Here is a 16,597-nt window from a genome sequence, read left to right as displayed (position 1 = left end):
AAAACCCTAAAACGGGGAGCGGTTCGAGAGAGTTCAGTGGAAACCCTAAAACGGGGAGCCGTTCAAGAGAGTTTAGTAGAAACCCTAATTTTTGGGATGCCCTTCCACATCTATAAATAGACATACTGCCCCCATTCAGCCATCATCCTTGTTTGCAGGTTACACCAGCCCACACACCCTCTGCTGCTGTTAGCGTCTAGTTTCCAGCCTGCAACCCGCCTCCATCTGATGTCCAGCCATCATCGACTGCAGCCACATTATCTTCAGCCTGTCCATTCCTATAGGCGACGACTCTTAGCTGCTGGCAACTGCTCCAGATTGTCCCAGACTGCTGTTCAACCTGCTGTCCATCATCTCCAGGGTCAACCAACCTGCGTTTTCAGCATTGCAGGCCCTGACACTCTCAGACATTATTTCAGTCTGCTGTTTACAATAGACTGAGCACAGTTTTCAGCCTCCGATCGGTGGTACAGTGCTGCGTTTACCAGTTTCTAGCCTTCAGACTGCTGCATTTTGGTGACCAATTTGCTATCATTCACTATTCAGCACTTCCCTTGAGTACACTATACACTCTTACATTCATTTACAGCATTCATTCACTTCAGAGTTGTATTCTCTCTCTCCCTTCTTTTGTTTCTGTTTGAGTTTCTGTATTTTAGTTTTAGTTTTGCGTTTAGGGTTTGAGTTTTTGAGTTTTGCATTTAGGATTTGAGTTTTGCCCTCTATGTCTGTGTCTGTCTCTTTGCTTTTCTGTCGTGGTCGTACACTCTGTGTGTCCTCAATGCAAACCCTAGCAGTTTCCTTCACACAAGCTGTTGAGACAGAGCAACAGCAATAAATGACAAATTTTCTTCAATTCTTCGCGAAGAAAGTCTGAATTTTCTCTCTCCTCGGCATTCTCTCTCATCTCCCAGCCTTGCTCCAAAGATTGCAGCATTGAGATCACCAGAGGCTGAGGAATTTCAGATTTCTCTGCTATAAACCCTAATTTGCAGCAGAAATTAGGATTTAGCAGCAGCCTCGGGAAGCGTGCCAGAAATTGGAAGCTCCAAGACTTGGATTCCACAGCGCTAAAGCTGTTTTTTAGCCTATTCAAGTGGAGGGACCAGCAAATAGTTGAATTTGGGGCAATTTCCATCTCCATTAAAGCGAGTGAAGGCCAATTGATTGCCTGAATCAAGGGGCAAATCAAATTAAAGACTTGCTGGTCATTTTGAACAGCAAGGGGAGTTGGAATACCGAAAGGAATTGGGACAATCCCATTTTACATCAACTTTTTCTTCAATTAAGTTAAATAAATACCGAAAGGGGCGCCAGTTTTAGGGCCAATAGGGTGTCCAATGTCCAAGATTATATGGTAAAGTCTACTTTTCAGTTTTGTGAATTTGTTAATTGTTGTAAATAGTGCTTAATAAAGTTATTTACTACCCTATCCGAGGAGAAAGGCTAGTTTCATGGTTCCATTGCCGGGATACCACTCAATCCCTTGATTTGGTGGGCCCAAGGCACCTGATTGCAAGCCAAAACTTTGTGCTAGTGCTGATTTTTACTCTTAGCTGAGAAATTACAGCAATATGTCTTCATACAGTGAGATGGACTCAAGCAGTGATGATGCCTCTTAGTATGAACATTCACATGGGAATGAAGGAAATGCCTTGGAGAAGGCTCAAGACTATGGACCGCAAGCTGAAAATGTTGATGTTGGGGAAGATGCACAGCCTTTAGGGGATAAGGAGGTTGATGACCAGCAAAGTGAAGAGGAATTTGATGACCAATTTAAGAATCAAATGAGGACAGCAGCAAATCTCTTTACTGAATTGACAAGGGATCCTCAATTTACCTAATTTTTGAATGCTCCAAAGAAGGACAGCAAAGGCAAGAAGAAGAAGACATCTTCTACAGCTTCGGGACAGTTAGATGCACCGATGATAATGCCAAACCCTTCATTTGAAGCTCCCGAATATGCTAATGAAATAAAACAGTTAGTATCTACAGGGCAAGGAATGCAAATGCAAGGCCATCACGGAAGTGCCAATCCAATGGATTTTGGACAGTCGAGCATACATGCTATGATGGGGAAGCCAGGATATTTTGGTGGAAGCATGATTTTTCATGCTATGGTTGGACAAGGACCGCATACGGGAATGTATGGCACAAATCCCTATGGTATGTAGCAACCAATGCATGATGTGCAAGGCCCAATGTATTCAAGTATGGCTGAAAATATGCAAAACCCTATGTATGGCAGCATTGGCTTGATGCCTAGGACACAAAGTAGCATGTTTGGTACTGCATCTGCACCCCTGAATGCTTATGGGGCTCAAGGAATAAATGTTGGTCATGCAAATGCTCCATTTGGCGTTGGTTGTGATGTAAATTCAGCAAATGCACCCTTTTTGCAGCAGCCAGTGTATGATAATTTAACACCCAAAGAGGCAGCAAAAGAAAAGTGAATTCTTCTTGCATGAAATCCACTTTTTGGGGCATATTGTATTGGCTAATATTCGTATGGACCTTGCAAAGGTTGAGGCAATACGATCATGGCCACCTTTGAGAAATGTGCATGAGATCCGCAACTTCTTGGGTTTATATTCTTACTACAGGAAGTATGTACGCAGGTTTGTTGAAATTGCATCTCCATTGCATGCCTTGCAAAAGAAGAAAGTGCCATTTAGATGGACAGCAGTGGAAATTTCAGCATTTGAAAAGTTGAAGGAAAAGATGACTTCAGATCCTGTGCTTGTGTTGCCCGATCTAAGGAAGTCATTCATAGTTCAATGTGATGCATGTGGTAACAACATTGGGGCTGTTCTTATGCAAGATGGCCAAGTTGTGGCTTATGAGAGCCGAATTCTCCAGGGTGCAAAAAAGAATTTGCAGGTCCATGAGAAAGGGCTCTTGGCTGTAATTCATGCATTGTCTACGTGGATACATTATTTGTTGGGGGCTGATTTTACAGTATAGACAGACCATCAAACTTTGAGGTACTTTCTGATGCAGACAAAGTTGTCAGAGAAGCATATGAGATGGGCAAATTTTCTCTCTATGTTTAATTTTCAGATTGTACATATTGATGGTAAAAAGAATGTTGTGGCTGATGCACTGTCACGTAAGCCACAAATTTCAGCTGTCAGCATGGTTTATCACACTGAGTTGGATGCCATGAAAGAGCTTTGCTAATGTTTATGATCAGCTTCGCAATGGCCAAAGGCATGGACACTTTGTGCTAAAAGATAGATTTCTGATGATGCATGGACGACTGTGTGTCACAAAGCAGTTAAGGCCTAGAGTTTTCACTGAAAGTGCTCCTCCGTATGCAAGACACAGAGGTATTGATGCCACGGTCAAGGCAATGGAGCATTTCTTTTATTGGCCAGCTTTGAGGCATGATGTAGAACAATTTGTTAAGACATGCATCATGTACCAGAAGGTAAAGCATGATAGGCAAAAGATGTCGGGTTTGTTGCAGCCCTTGCCTATTCCAAATAGGCCTTGGCAGAGCATTGCAATGGACTTTATTTTTGAGCTTCCTAAGACACCTACAAGGAATAATGGGATATGGACTATCATTTGCAAGTTTAGCAAACAAGCCCATTTCAATCTGGTGATGATAAAAATAAAGGCTGATCATATGGCACGATTGTTTTTGCAGCACATCTTTAAGTATCATGGTATGCTAGAGTTGATCATTAGTGATCGAGAACCCCGAATGACCAGTTTATTTTGGAAGGGGTTGTTTGAGAATATGGGTACCACACTGAAATTCTCATCATCCTTCCATCCGCAGACAAATGGTCAGTCTAAGGAAGCAAATTCCATAGTGTTAGATCTTTTGAGGTGCTATATTTCAGACCACAAGACACAGTGGAAGCAATATTTGCCCTTGGTTGAGTTTGCTTACAACAACACAATGCATAGTTCTACGAGCAAAGCTCCATTTGAGGTGGTTGAGGGTGGCAAGAAGGTACTACCTATTCTGCAAACTAAGAATAAGATCTTTGAGGCTGATTGTTATGTAGAAAACTTGGATGCAGCCTATGCAAAGATAAAATATGCACTTCAAAGATCGCAAGAAAAGCAAAAGAGGGCAGTTGATCGCCAGAGACATACTTTGCAGTTTGCAGAGGGTGATTATGTATTGCTACGTTTTGAAAAGGCAAGGCTAAAAAATATGAAAGAAAGAGAAAGATTGTATCCGAAGTTGAGTATGAGATACTATGGGTCCTTCCAGGTATTGGAGAAGACCAGCAATGTGGCATATCAGCTGAAATTACCTCCACATTGGTGGAGACACAATGCCTTTCATGTCAGTTTGTTGAGGCCTTTTCATGGTAATGTGCCAAAGGATATGTCGGCTGAAATTCAGCCTGAGGTTGAGGAGCTGAATGAGATTTTGGCAAATAAGGAAAGAAAGGTCAAAGGTAAAGTTTCCAAGGCATACTTGGTGAAATTTCATAATTATTCATCAATGGATGCCAAATGGATGGAAGAGGATGACTTGGCAAACCATCCTCAGTTGTTGCAACTTTACCTAGATGCCTTTCAGTTAGAGCCGACTTTAGTTCGGACTACGTCAGATTCAATAGAGCAAGGGTCCGGAGTATTGTCTGATGCTCAAGGGGGAGGTAGCACTTCCACTCTTCCAGTTATGGACAACTCTCATATGTAGTGGATCTCGGATGTATTCAGCATGCATCCAAGGTACTGCGCTAACAGTATGTTTGCCATGAGGTCACTACTTAGTGTACTAGTCACTGTGAGATGTATGCAGATGAGTATGAGTTTCACCCATGCACTGGAACTATACTTTTGCATTAGCTTATGATCAATTTGACATGAATTTTGCCTCAAAATTTCTTATCAATTTCAGCTTAGTTTTTTATCAGCTTGAGAACCGTTTATGGTCACTTTTTGGATCAGTTTTTGCATTGATTGCTGGTCACTTTTGCAATGAGTTTGTGATCAGTTTGGGGTCACATTTGCAACAATTTGTGATCAGTTCTCAAATCAACAAGTGATTAGTTTATGATCAGATTATGCTCAGTTTTCAATGGTTTACATCTAGTTCCATGGACAACAGTATATGTTATGATGCCATTGATGTTTTAGCCATGGTTTATGCTTGGTTATGCTATGCTATGGTTTGGTTTTTCCAGATGAGTTGAGCTCATGAAAAATAGACATGTCACATGATACTCTGGCAATGGCCCTTTTTTTTTATAAGTTCTTTGTGAGTCTTATGATATGTTATGATTGGCTAGTAATTTTCAGCATGTGTTGGGTATATGGAATGGTTAAGCAATAGTGCACAATGTTGTGTTAACTATGATGCCTTGTGGAAATTCCAATCCACTATTTTGCTTTTGATGCATATGGCAGTCCAATCGTGGACGATTGCAAGGATTTTAAGAGGGAGGACTGTCATGAGGACATGTATTTTTGAAGCCTCACTTGACATGTGGATTAATTTTTAATCACATGGTGAAGTAAATGTTACACATGTGAGGTGTAATTGGGATTAGAGTAAATTTATGAGCACGAGACCCGAGGAAATCACGGGATGTCAAAGGCAAAAGCTGTTATAAGTTATGCCGCATAGGTACTTGATGGTATCAGGTGCCAATTGTTGGCCTTGGTCATTCATTTGACCATAAGAGTCAGTTGGTGATACTAGAGAAGAGGCGTTTAATGATACCTAACGCCAATCTGATGGTCAAAGATGGCGTAGAAACACTCGGGAATGGAAGTTGCCTAGTCAATTTAATAATGCTGAAAAAACCATTTGGAAAGGCTACTACTTGTCAGAAATGCCCATGCAAAACTGAAAAATGTCTTTAGAAACTAGAGAGAGGCATTTTTAGTGTATTCAGCCTGCAAGAGAGAGGGAGGAGATGCTACTGGTCTAATTTGCATCCATTGGAAAACCTTCTAAGGCAGCCAGAAGAGGAGAAGACCAATCAACAGCAAGTGACAGCATCTACATGTTGTTGAGACAGGGCAACAGCAATAAATGACTGATTTTCTTCAATTCTTTGCATCTACAAGCTGTTGAGACAGAGCAACAGCAGTAAATGACAGCTTTTCTTCAATTCTTCGCGACGAAAGTCTGAATTTTCTCTCTCCTCAGCATTCTCTCTCATCTCCCAGCCTTGCTCCAAAGATTGAAGCATTGAGATCACCAGATGCTAAGGAATTTCAGATTTCTCTGCTATAAATCCTAATTTGCAGCAGAAATTAGGATTTAGCAACAGCCTCGGGAAACGTACTAAAAATTGGAAGCTCCAAGACTTGGATTCAATAAGGCTGAAGATGTTTTTTAGCCTATTCAAGTGAAGGGACCAGCAAATAATTGAATTGGGGCATTTTCCATCTCCATCAAAGCACATAAAAGCCAATTGATTGCTCGAATCAAGAGGCAAATCAGATTAAAAACTTGCTAGTCATTTTGAACAGCAAGGGGAGTTGGAATACCGAAAGGGATTGGGAGAATCCCATTGTATATCAACTTCTTCTTCAATTAAGTTAAATAAATACCAAAAGGGACACCAGTTTTGGGGCCAACAGGGTGTCCAATGTCCAAGATTATATGGTAAAGTGTACTTTTTAGTTTTGTGAATTTGTTAATTGCTGTAAATAGTGCTTAATCAGCTTATTTACCACCCTATCCGAGAAGAAAGACTGGTTTCACCTTGGCTTGTTACCATGAAATAACTGCCATGTGCATCACATGTGCCTTACACCCTTGCACATTTGATTATTAAATTAATTAAATGTTACTAGCAAGATTAAAGCATTCCACAATTTTCATATCCCCATGATAAAAACAAGGACCCAAGCAATTCTCATTGCTAATCATTTTGCATTTAGAATTCTGTCTTTCATGACTCCAAAGGTCACTAACGAGATTATGTTGGTATAGAGGTTTTCTTTGACGTAGAGATGGCTCAATGGGATCATAAACCTCTTCACCGATGAAGGTGTGGATGACATCTAGAACATCTACTTCCATTGGTTTCCACTCCTGGAGGCTTAATGGATACAACTCTATTAACATCACATGGTCTTATCAACTATAAAATGAATAAGAAACATGAATCTTCATTCATACTAGAAAGTAAACACAACTAGTTTGCACTAACAATTGGATCTATGGATAGGGAGATTAGAGGCAATGGACTTAAGGTGAAGTTCCTTATACATGAAAACATGCTACACATGCACTTCTTTGATTGTCCTTTTGAAGCCACTAAGCCTAAAATCGGTTCCATTGACTAAGACTCTTAAAGCTTCTACACAATCTCCCACTAAGCCTAAAATCCATTCCATTGACTAAGACTCTTAAAGCTTCTACACAATCTCCCACTTGACGTTGTCTAGAAAATCCTCAATGAAGGCCAAGTTCCCCATTGCTAACCATTGTCCTTGCTTCTCCTCTTTTAGTTTTTCTCCAAACAATTGGGGATAATGATACACCTTTCCATGGCTTCAAAAGATAGTAAAATCAGTTTGTCATATAAAGATTGCATTGGGATAACATTTTGTTTTCTCCATTGACGGATGAATTTCTTGTGAAAAGTGGCCTTGGCAATGAATTTCCTTAAAATTTTTGGGGTAATAGGAGTTCTACAATCCTATTGGTTTCTTCTATTTCCAATAGTGCTGTTTTCTTCCATTTTTAGCCTATTTAGGTGCTTGTTGATGCCAATTTTCCTTGGTTGCACATCAAAACATGAAGCTCCTAAGAGAACACCAAGATCATGGGAAAAGAAATGCACAAGAATCTCTCTCTTCTTACCAACAAACATGTTTTTCTTCTTACAAGTTGAGTTCAATCATGGCTTCATTGCTCTCCCATTGTTCCCCTTTTATAAAAAAGTCCTTGAACCTGAATCCTATCTTCTAGGGATTATAGTAGCAAATGGCTATCTCATATACTGGAAAATGATTGTTCTGGGCAGTAACTCTAATATAGGCACCCAATTCACATTTTGCTACCAATTCTTTGAGTGATTGGTAGTGGTCTACCAACCTCTCTATCATAGTTGTTAGGTACGAAAGGTACGGTGTGGCACGGTGCGATAAAATACGGTACTAAATGGTACCTTAAGATTTTATAAGGTATGATGCGATATTAGTATGAAAAAAAAAATTGATTATTTTGTACTAAAGATAATAGAATAGATATTTCAAGTCTAAATAGCAATGCTATTAGAGTATATAAGATGAATACTTAAGGGTAACATGCCAAAACTTAATGTTGCATACGCAACATGCACTACTACTACCTACAACTTACAACTACATAGATGGGAGTGGATACATCATACATTAATGATCATACAAATAAGAGAAGTGTGGGCTTGAGAGAGAGAAGGCTGAGAGAGATAGTTTGAATCTCAAATAACCTAATCTCATGGGAGAATCATGTTAATATAAGGAGCATTTAGCTCATCCCAAAGTGCACTTCAAATGGAAAAAGATGTATCCCTTAAGTTGGTACCCTATGGTACTAATACGTACGGTACAATACCTAAAGTATAGTATAGCATGAAACCTTTCATACATGATACTAGTGCAACTATAGTTGAGAGAGGAAGAGGCTACACACACACACACACACAAATGAGAGGCTTGAGAGAGAGAGAGGGTGTGAGAAGCCTGAGAGAGAGAGAGAGGCTTGGGAGAGAAATAAGAAAGAAAGAAGAAAAAAAAAAAGAAAGGAGAAAGAAAAAAAGAAAGTTCTAGGCTTGAAGGAGAGTGGCCAAAAAGTGCCTATTTTTTCCTACTAAATCATACCGATACATACCGTACGGATCGTACCGTACAGATCAGTTCGTACTACGTATGGAGACAACCCTGCTCTCTATACTACTAAGAGCTTGGCATCGAACATAGCCCATTTCATACATTTGCACTATTATGCGCATTGTTGAGTACTGAAGATGGCCTTGTCCTCATTCAAAGGGCCCTTGATGAAAACACGCCGATTCCTTGTCTCTAGTTGTTGTTCAATGTCCTAACCTTGCAAACCAAAAGGATTTTGATGAGTTCTTGACAAGAGATTCACCGATCTCACTGAAATTGTGAATGCAACAATAGAGAGGGCACTAGATGGCTGGGCAGCGGCAGGATGCAAATCACCAATTGTCAAAGTGCAGCGAATGCCGAAGCATATGGACAAGACTAAAAGGCAATGAACACGAGAGAAGAGGGAGACAAAAAAGAGTAGAATGCAAAAATCTGCAGTAAATGAATGCTGATATGAAGGAAGATGTACAAACGGGCAGTTAAAGTATCTCCTCGAGCTGATCTCTCTGTCCACCTAAAACAAACAAATAGAATGACAAAGAGCAGGCTGCCAAAATAGGCTTCAAAAGGGTAATAAAATAATCAGGCCAACTAGTTTTAAACTGGCAGATTGAACCAAAACTGCAATTGCTGAATAAAATATTGATAATAATGCTCCATGGTACAGCAGCTGCCACGTGGCACTCTATGCAACATCATTTTCCTGCTCGACTACCTGGTAAAGCTGAAAAACACCTATAGACTGCATAGAAATGACCAACCTAATAAAAAAGAAATGTGTAACTATGCCTGAGAGAACTAACTGCACAACAGTAGGCTGACAATGCCTGCCCAAGAGATGAATAAATCTCTAACACTATCAATTATAGAAGATACATCGACAAAAGCTCATAACGGGTCCTACCATCGCGCCACTGCTCCATCTCCCCCCGACATCTCCAGTGCGCCCCCCGTTGACACGTGGCGTGCGCCGCCTGCTCCCTGCCATCCTCCCCCCCCGGCCTTCTGTGCCGCCTGTCCCCCGTCTCCCCCCAGCGCAACCCCCCGTCTTCCCCCCAGCGGGCAGCGCGACCCCCCTCCGTCTTCCCCCAGCGCGACTCCTCCCCCCAACACGCCCCCCCCCCCCCCCCCCGCCTCGCTATGAGCTGGATTACAGCAGTGTCCAACACCTCCCCCACCGTGTAAACAAGCTTTCCCCCCCCCCCCCCCCCCCCCACCATCGGTTCTCCTCCCCTCTAGTTGCTCCCTTCCTGTGTAGCAACATACCCCCCCCCTCCGATAGCGCAGCAGCATGAGTGGTAGGTCCTCATTTGGGACGCACAATGGAAACCTCTGGTCAGACGCCGGCGCATTCTACAAGTGCCCCCCAGTCAAACACCTTGCGCATCATCCTCTCTGAGAAACAGCTCTTGGCCATCCGGGCCACAGAGTTGGCTCGGTTTGCTTGTCTTGCTTCCTTCACATCTTTGCTATATTTGTGTCGCCCACACTTTAGCCATTTTCCTTTTTCATCGACACCTAGTAATGGTAGGGATAGTATGCTTGTTTTGTGAAGGTCTTGGATTTGACCATCCCTCATCACTCTCCCATTTGGGACACGGACACTCAATAGAAAAAAAAACTTATTTGAAACCCTCACTTAATGTTAAATCTATCAAAACTACAAAGCCATTTAAAAAAAATGAAAAACCAAAAAAAAATCCATAGTTGATTCTATCCACCTTTGCAGGACTTGGTAGGCCACTGGGCAGCCGTCATGCTCTCTTTGCCCAATGCCCTGGCCTCTCTGGGGTGATTACTGAGGCTCCCTTGGTAAGATAACCATCGCCTTTGTAGTCTTAGTAGGCCATTAGGCAATCGACGTGCACCCTTTGTCCGATGCTCTAGCCGCTTTGGGATGGGATGCCTTGGGATAAAAGTTTTTTTTTTTTTAAGGCTTGGCTGGCCTACTTCTCGTGGAACTGTTGTTCGGCTTGAGAGGGGGTGTTGAGCTAAAAATGCATTAGCTACACTTAAACAGCCCCAAAACATGCTTAATTAAGGAAGAAACCTTATTTAGTTAAAAAGAAATGTATTCCTAGAGAGTGTCTATATCCCATAAGCACAAACCCACTTGGGAGAGCCCAAACTTCCTATAAATAGGTATACTTCCATCCATTCAACCCTAATCTCGTTTTTGCAGATTTCAGGTTTTTCAACTTGCTGCCCACACCCCGAACGCGGAGGATATCACGGTTCAAGTTGGCCATTGTTGCCAACAACAGTCTGGCGCCTGTTTCCATCCTACCATACATTGTTCAGAGCTAATTTCAGCATGCTGATTGTTGCTACTGGTTTTTCTTACGTTATTAGTCTCTCTCTTCCCTGCAGCTTGCATTTGCTATTCTCTCTCTCTTGCAGCCAGCGTTCTCGGCACCACATGAAGACCGACATCCTCAGGCTTCTCTTCCTCCCTCAGTATTGACATCCAGGTTGAGAGGGGGTTTCTACTCTTCTTGGTATTCTATAGGTTTCGACACTTACCTTCGACATCGGCCTTTCCCCCCCCTATTGTACCTTCCCCTATACATTGCATAACTTCATCATCTTTGTACTAGGGCACTTGGGCAAGTGAACAATTTTCCCACGAGGAACACTAGCCAAGTGCCATCTGCTGCATGAGCATTGTTGAGATGGCAAGCTCAACATGTACGTACATTAATGAAGGATTGCCTAGTTAGATGGATTTGCACATCTACACTTAGTACATCAGTGGTCATTATGATTCTCACATGGCCATTGACTTATCACTTATTACATTTGGTTGTTACACCTATCTACAGCTGGCATAGTTATAGTGACAATCGATTAGTATAGTTAGTTATGCATTGTTTGACTTAGTGTTTGACTTAGTAGGCCACTTTCATTTATGTTATATCTTATCTATACTTTGTGTACATTATATTGAGTGAAAAAGAAGAAGAAGAAGAAATTAGCAAGAAAATGTTTTTACCTCTATCTCTCTTCTTATGTTCTTGAGTGAGCTTCCTTTCATGTATATGGTGTGTGTTTGGTGCAGTAGCTCAAGCAAGTCCCCCCACCATGCAATTTGTGACATGCACATTTTCCTCGTCATCGACATCCTCAAGTGGTTAGGTAAGCTTGTACTGTTTTGTAATGTGTTAGGTGTATCATCCCTACTCCCATCTTCTGTGTCACTATTACTTAATCAACCGCCATCCCTAAAATTCACTTTCCATCACACAAAAAAAAACTCATTCAATGTGGTTTCATCCACCTTTGTAGGGCTTGGTAAGCCACAGGGCAACCAACAAGCACCCTTTGTCCAATGCCATGTCCTTAGCATGCATAGCAAAATTTTGGCAAGAGTTCCAAAATTCAAAGTACACATGTTGCTAACTCTCCTTCCTTTTGCAATCAAACTACACTTATTATTAAAGTCTTCAACAAAGCAACTCTTCACATTAAATCTAATTTAGAGTCCTTACTCTATCATTTGATCAATAGATACCAAATTATTTGTGATTGATGATACATGTAATACATCTTATAAATATTTAACCATCATGCCATGACAAAAAACTTTTTCAATTTGGGTGGTATGAATAATTACATGCCTCTACATAACTTGAACTTTGTAAATCTTGCATCTCTTCAAACCGTTCAGCATGGCTGGTCATATACTTAATGAAAAACGCAAATTTGGTGCACCGTTCGAGACAGTTTCAGTGGTCCCCCAAAACCCTAATTTTTTTGGGCACCCTTCAATATCTATAAATAGACAAGCTACCCACCATTCAACCTCATCCTTTTGTGCAAGTTTCTCACTCAACCATGCAAATTTCAGCTATCAACCACCTACCATCTACTCTCCAACCATCACCGACTACAGCCCATCACTATCCAACCCTAGGCGACCCAACCATCACCTTGCTGTTTGGAGATCTCCATCTGTTGTGTCATCATAGCACCTTATCAACCTATGTTTTCAACATCTAGTGCCAGGCGACAAACTACTACCATCTCTCCACCAAGCAACTACTGCAATACCTACGTTTTTGTTGTCCAATAGGCTGTCTATGTCAGCAAACACCTCTCCTATTGTCACCTCAATTCCCAGACACTTTGGTAATCAATGTTTGGTGTTTCCGCGCTTTGACACTCTGGCTGGTGGTTATTGCACTTGGGATCCATCTCTGGTGGATGTCACTCTCCAAGACTGCATTGCTCTGCCCTTGGGCATTCTGTACACTCTTACCTTCATTTACAGCATTCATTCACTTCAAAGTTTCTTCTCTCTGTATTTGTCCCTGTGTTTGAGTTTTGAGTTTTTGTGTTTTGCGTTTTGCGTTTAGGGTTTGAGTTTCGCTTGTCTCTATTTGAGTCCTTGTGTTTTAGTCTTGGTCGTAGATGTTGTGTTTCCTTAGTGCAAACCCTAGCATATCTTCACATAGGATGGTACACACCATGGAAGCTAAAGATGCCCAAAAGCCTATGTGTGGATCATAAATATTAGTGTTAAAACTGAATATGCCATGGTGGGTGGAAAGGAAGGCTCTAAATGTGAATGCACTAGCAAAAGAAGAAAGTAATGAACGAATGAATGAATGTGACATATAAAGGGATCAAGAAGCAAAGACTGTCCAAGTCACTGCCTCTCATGGGAGCAAACTGACTGAGAGTATCGGAGGGTGTCATCCTTGAAGAATGGATCCCAAGAGCAGCAAAACCTCCAATAATGATGTCGATACAGATGATTAGAGCTGAGGCTGATGAAAATCCAGCAGCAGTGGAGGTTGGTTTAGGGAGCCAGAGGTATGTACAACCTTGGTAGTACCCTCGGACACATAGGAGGGCCTTGGGCACTCATTGCTGCAGATGAGGATATCAATGCCTGGACAGCAGCCTGGAACCAAAAACGCAGCCTCCAGGGTAGGGTGAGCAGCTAGATGTTGTATGAGAGTGCAGATGCAAAAAATGCAGGCTGTAGGAGACCACCAAGGGCTAGGCGACATAACCTGGGGCTGACAACAGCAGCGGAGAGTCCTCTGGCAGCTAGTCAGCACCTATGGCAGTTTGGGCAACCCCTTCAACAAGATTATGACAAGGGCAGCGGCAGCCAAGAGCAGAGGCACATGATGATGATGATGATGATGATGATGATGGAGGTAATGGAGTGCTTGCACAATCTAAGAGTGAGGGATGAAGACGGATGCCCACAATGCCCTTAAATAGAGGATTTTAGGGCATTTGTTGTACAGCCAAAACAAAATGCCTTTTTATTGAAATGAATCATTTTGGGGTTGTTTTTGTGAGAGCTTAATTTGCAAATCTCAAACCAAAAGTTTACTCATATATGCAAGCAGAACATTGGGAGGAATGTCATACCTCACGAAAAGTTGAGTGTGAGGTTTTATCATCCCACACTAACAGTGACACTTGAACTTCATTTGCCTTTGCCTTCAGAATCTCTCCTAACTCTTTATAAGCTAAATCCCCCCTTGGCCTGCCATTTTGCTTGCCCCGAATAAGCCTCACTTTGGTGTAAATGGACCACCCAGCTATGTAAATTAGATATTTTGCGTCCAGAATGGCATCACAAATATCCTCCCAGCAGCTCCTGTGTTCATACTTTACCCCTCCTTCCAGCTTAATCTCTGGTAAGCAATGGCCTGGTACATGGGCATCCTGGTAGAGTGTCACCCGTCCACCTTTTCGCAAAGGGAAATAGGTATGTGGAACCCCGTGATAATATGGCCCTGCACCAACACCGTCTTTGTATAGTGGATCTTTATCAACGAAAGTATACCTCAGTGATACTTTTAACTGAGCACCAGGTTTACAAGGCTTCCCATCCCTATTGAGCAAGTCAAAAAACTGTCCCTTTATTTCCTTGGAGAGTAATATCTCTGCTGGAAGTTTCACTTCTCCAATGAACTGAGCCCCTAGCATATCATTATCTTTCACAACCAGTCTCACCTCCGCCACTTTATGAGCCACAGGAACTTTGAAACTCTCATCCCATACAGGGTCCTGATTGTTGCTGATCACCCGTGTCCTTGCTACAGTTGCACCCCTTAGGATGAGACTGACATATGGATCACTGGTGATCCGCTTGCTAGTGAGCGTAGAGATTTGATTCTGTACATAAGTTAGAGGACTTTGAGGGTTATCAAGAACAGTCAGGGCTTGCCTCAGACTCTCAGAGAAAAGGTCCATGTTTGGAAGATTGCTTGCTGAATGGAACTCAACATGCAGAGTCCCATATAGCCAAACGTATTTCAAAGACCTATTGGGAGCCAAATCAAGTTCTGTTGATGAGAGCATCAGGGCATTTGAGGTCGATTGATAAGGTAATTGATAACTGCCTTGTGAACTTGAAGAATCAAAGCTGTGGTGAGACCAAGAATCACTGTGAGTAAATGAATGTGATCCAGGCGGGTAATTGACTGTAGGTAAGTTCTGGGAAGATGGCCTGATATCAAACCATGGATGTGGTGGCTGAGGGGTCTGTTGGCCATAAGGAGCAGGCAAAGACTGCGGAGTGTTGCCATAGCTTGTGCTAGGAGCCCATTCATCGGTCAGTGAAGGGTAAGTGACAGGGAAACCGTAAGGCTGGCTACTCGCAGTGGATGCTGTGGGTGAAGGGTCCACATGTGCTGGCGCCAGGCCACTGGGATACGAAGGAGCATTATATTGCGGAGCCGACGGGTAATACAAGGGCTGACTATGGGAGGTAGGGGGAGGAGGATAGGGGTATGGAGGAGTGGTGTGTGAGGGGACAGGGTAATGGGAGAAGGAATGGTAGCTTGTGCCTGCCCAATTCACAGGCGGCCGCTGTGGGGGAGTATCATTGGGAGAGAAGAAATTATAGCTTGTGTCTGCCCAATTCGCAGATGGCCGCTGTGGGGGAGCATCATAGGGGCCCCCGCCGGATATGTGAGGATAGCGGTGAGGATCCCAATCGGGCATCACTCGATCACAGAACAGATTAGGACAGCGGGTATGCACAAAAGTGAATCACCTGCAATTATGGAAGCTTGAGCTTGATTCTTGTTCTGTGCAATGGAAGCTCGCCTGTTGCGGGATACCAGGCATAAACTGCTTGGTATTACTTATCTCTTTTGCGGTGCGTTCTTCTCCTCGAATTTTAGTTGAAGTCTAGCGATGGAAAACCGAATGCCGAAGCCGAAATTCGATCGAGTTCTCTCCTGATAAGACGAGTCCTAAGCCTCGTAATCCTCTGCAGAAGATTCGAATGACAAGTAATCCTTAAGGTTCCAATGAATCCTCCTCTGATCAGAGCGCAGTCGTGGGCGTGAAAATTTTATTCTCTACAAGGTTTTCGTAATGCAATGAGAATATATATTACATTAAAAGAAATATTTACATCATCATTTGGACGCCGCCCTTGGGCCAACGATCGCTAGGTTGGTCAAATGACAAAAGACAAAAGACGAAACACTTATGCTGCATCTATTAGCCTTGTATGGCCAGTCTTTTCCATGGAACTTTAAATACGTGAGTATGCGTTCTCATACCTCTAAAAATAGCTGAGGACTCAGGAGTCTCTCCTAATGAAGTTGAAGATCTCAGCAATCTCAGCAGCTAGGATTTTCTTCTCCTCTTTCATGAAAATTTTATTCTTGTTACCCCATATATGCTTTATCGCAAGTGCTCGAACTACGGTCCACAATTTTAGCAATTCTTCATCAAGTTTACCTCGGTTGCCAAACAAGGCTGTCCTCATTTGGACAAGCTCATTGAGTAGGTGCTACCTTGAACCATT

General features: G+C 42.4%; 1 protein-coding gene across 3 annotated transcripts in view; it reads right to left on the bottom strand.

Annotated features, from left to right (window-relative positions):
• The window catches only part of LOC148041348 (phospholipase D gamma 1-like), a 111,814-nt gene extending 95,679 nt beyond the window's left edge, over positions 1-16,135 (bottom strand). Inside the window, exon 1 of one of the 3 annotated variants that reach the window (XM_087679083.1) lies at positions 14,197-16,135. In XM_087679083.1, coding sequence (XP_087535209.1) covers positions 14,197-15,780 — 1,584 coding nt within the window. In that variant the 5' untranslated portion in view covers positions 15,781-16,135. The remainder of the gene's footprint in view (positions 1-14,196) is intronic. The other 2 variants (XM_087679070.1, XM_087679075.1) reach the window with 2 other exon arrangements.
• Positions 16,136-16,597: the final 462 nt, after the last annotated feature.

Source organism: Lygodium microphyllum, chromosome 1, assembly GCF_053477565.2.
Source record: "Lygodium microphyllum isolate KBCC chromosome 1, Lygodium_microphyllum_v1.1.10, whole genome shotgun sequence".
NCBI classification, from domain to species: Eukaryota; Viridiplantae; Streptophyta; class Polypodiopsida; order Schizaeales; family Lygodiaceae; genus Lygodium; species Lygodium microphyllum.
Note: the sequence above shows the minus strand (reverse complement) of the source record. Positions and strands in the feature narration are given on the sequence as shown.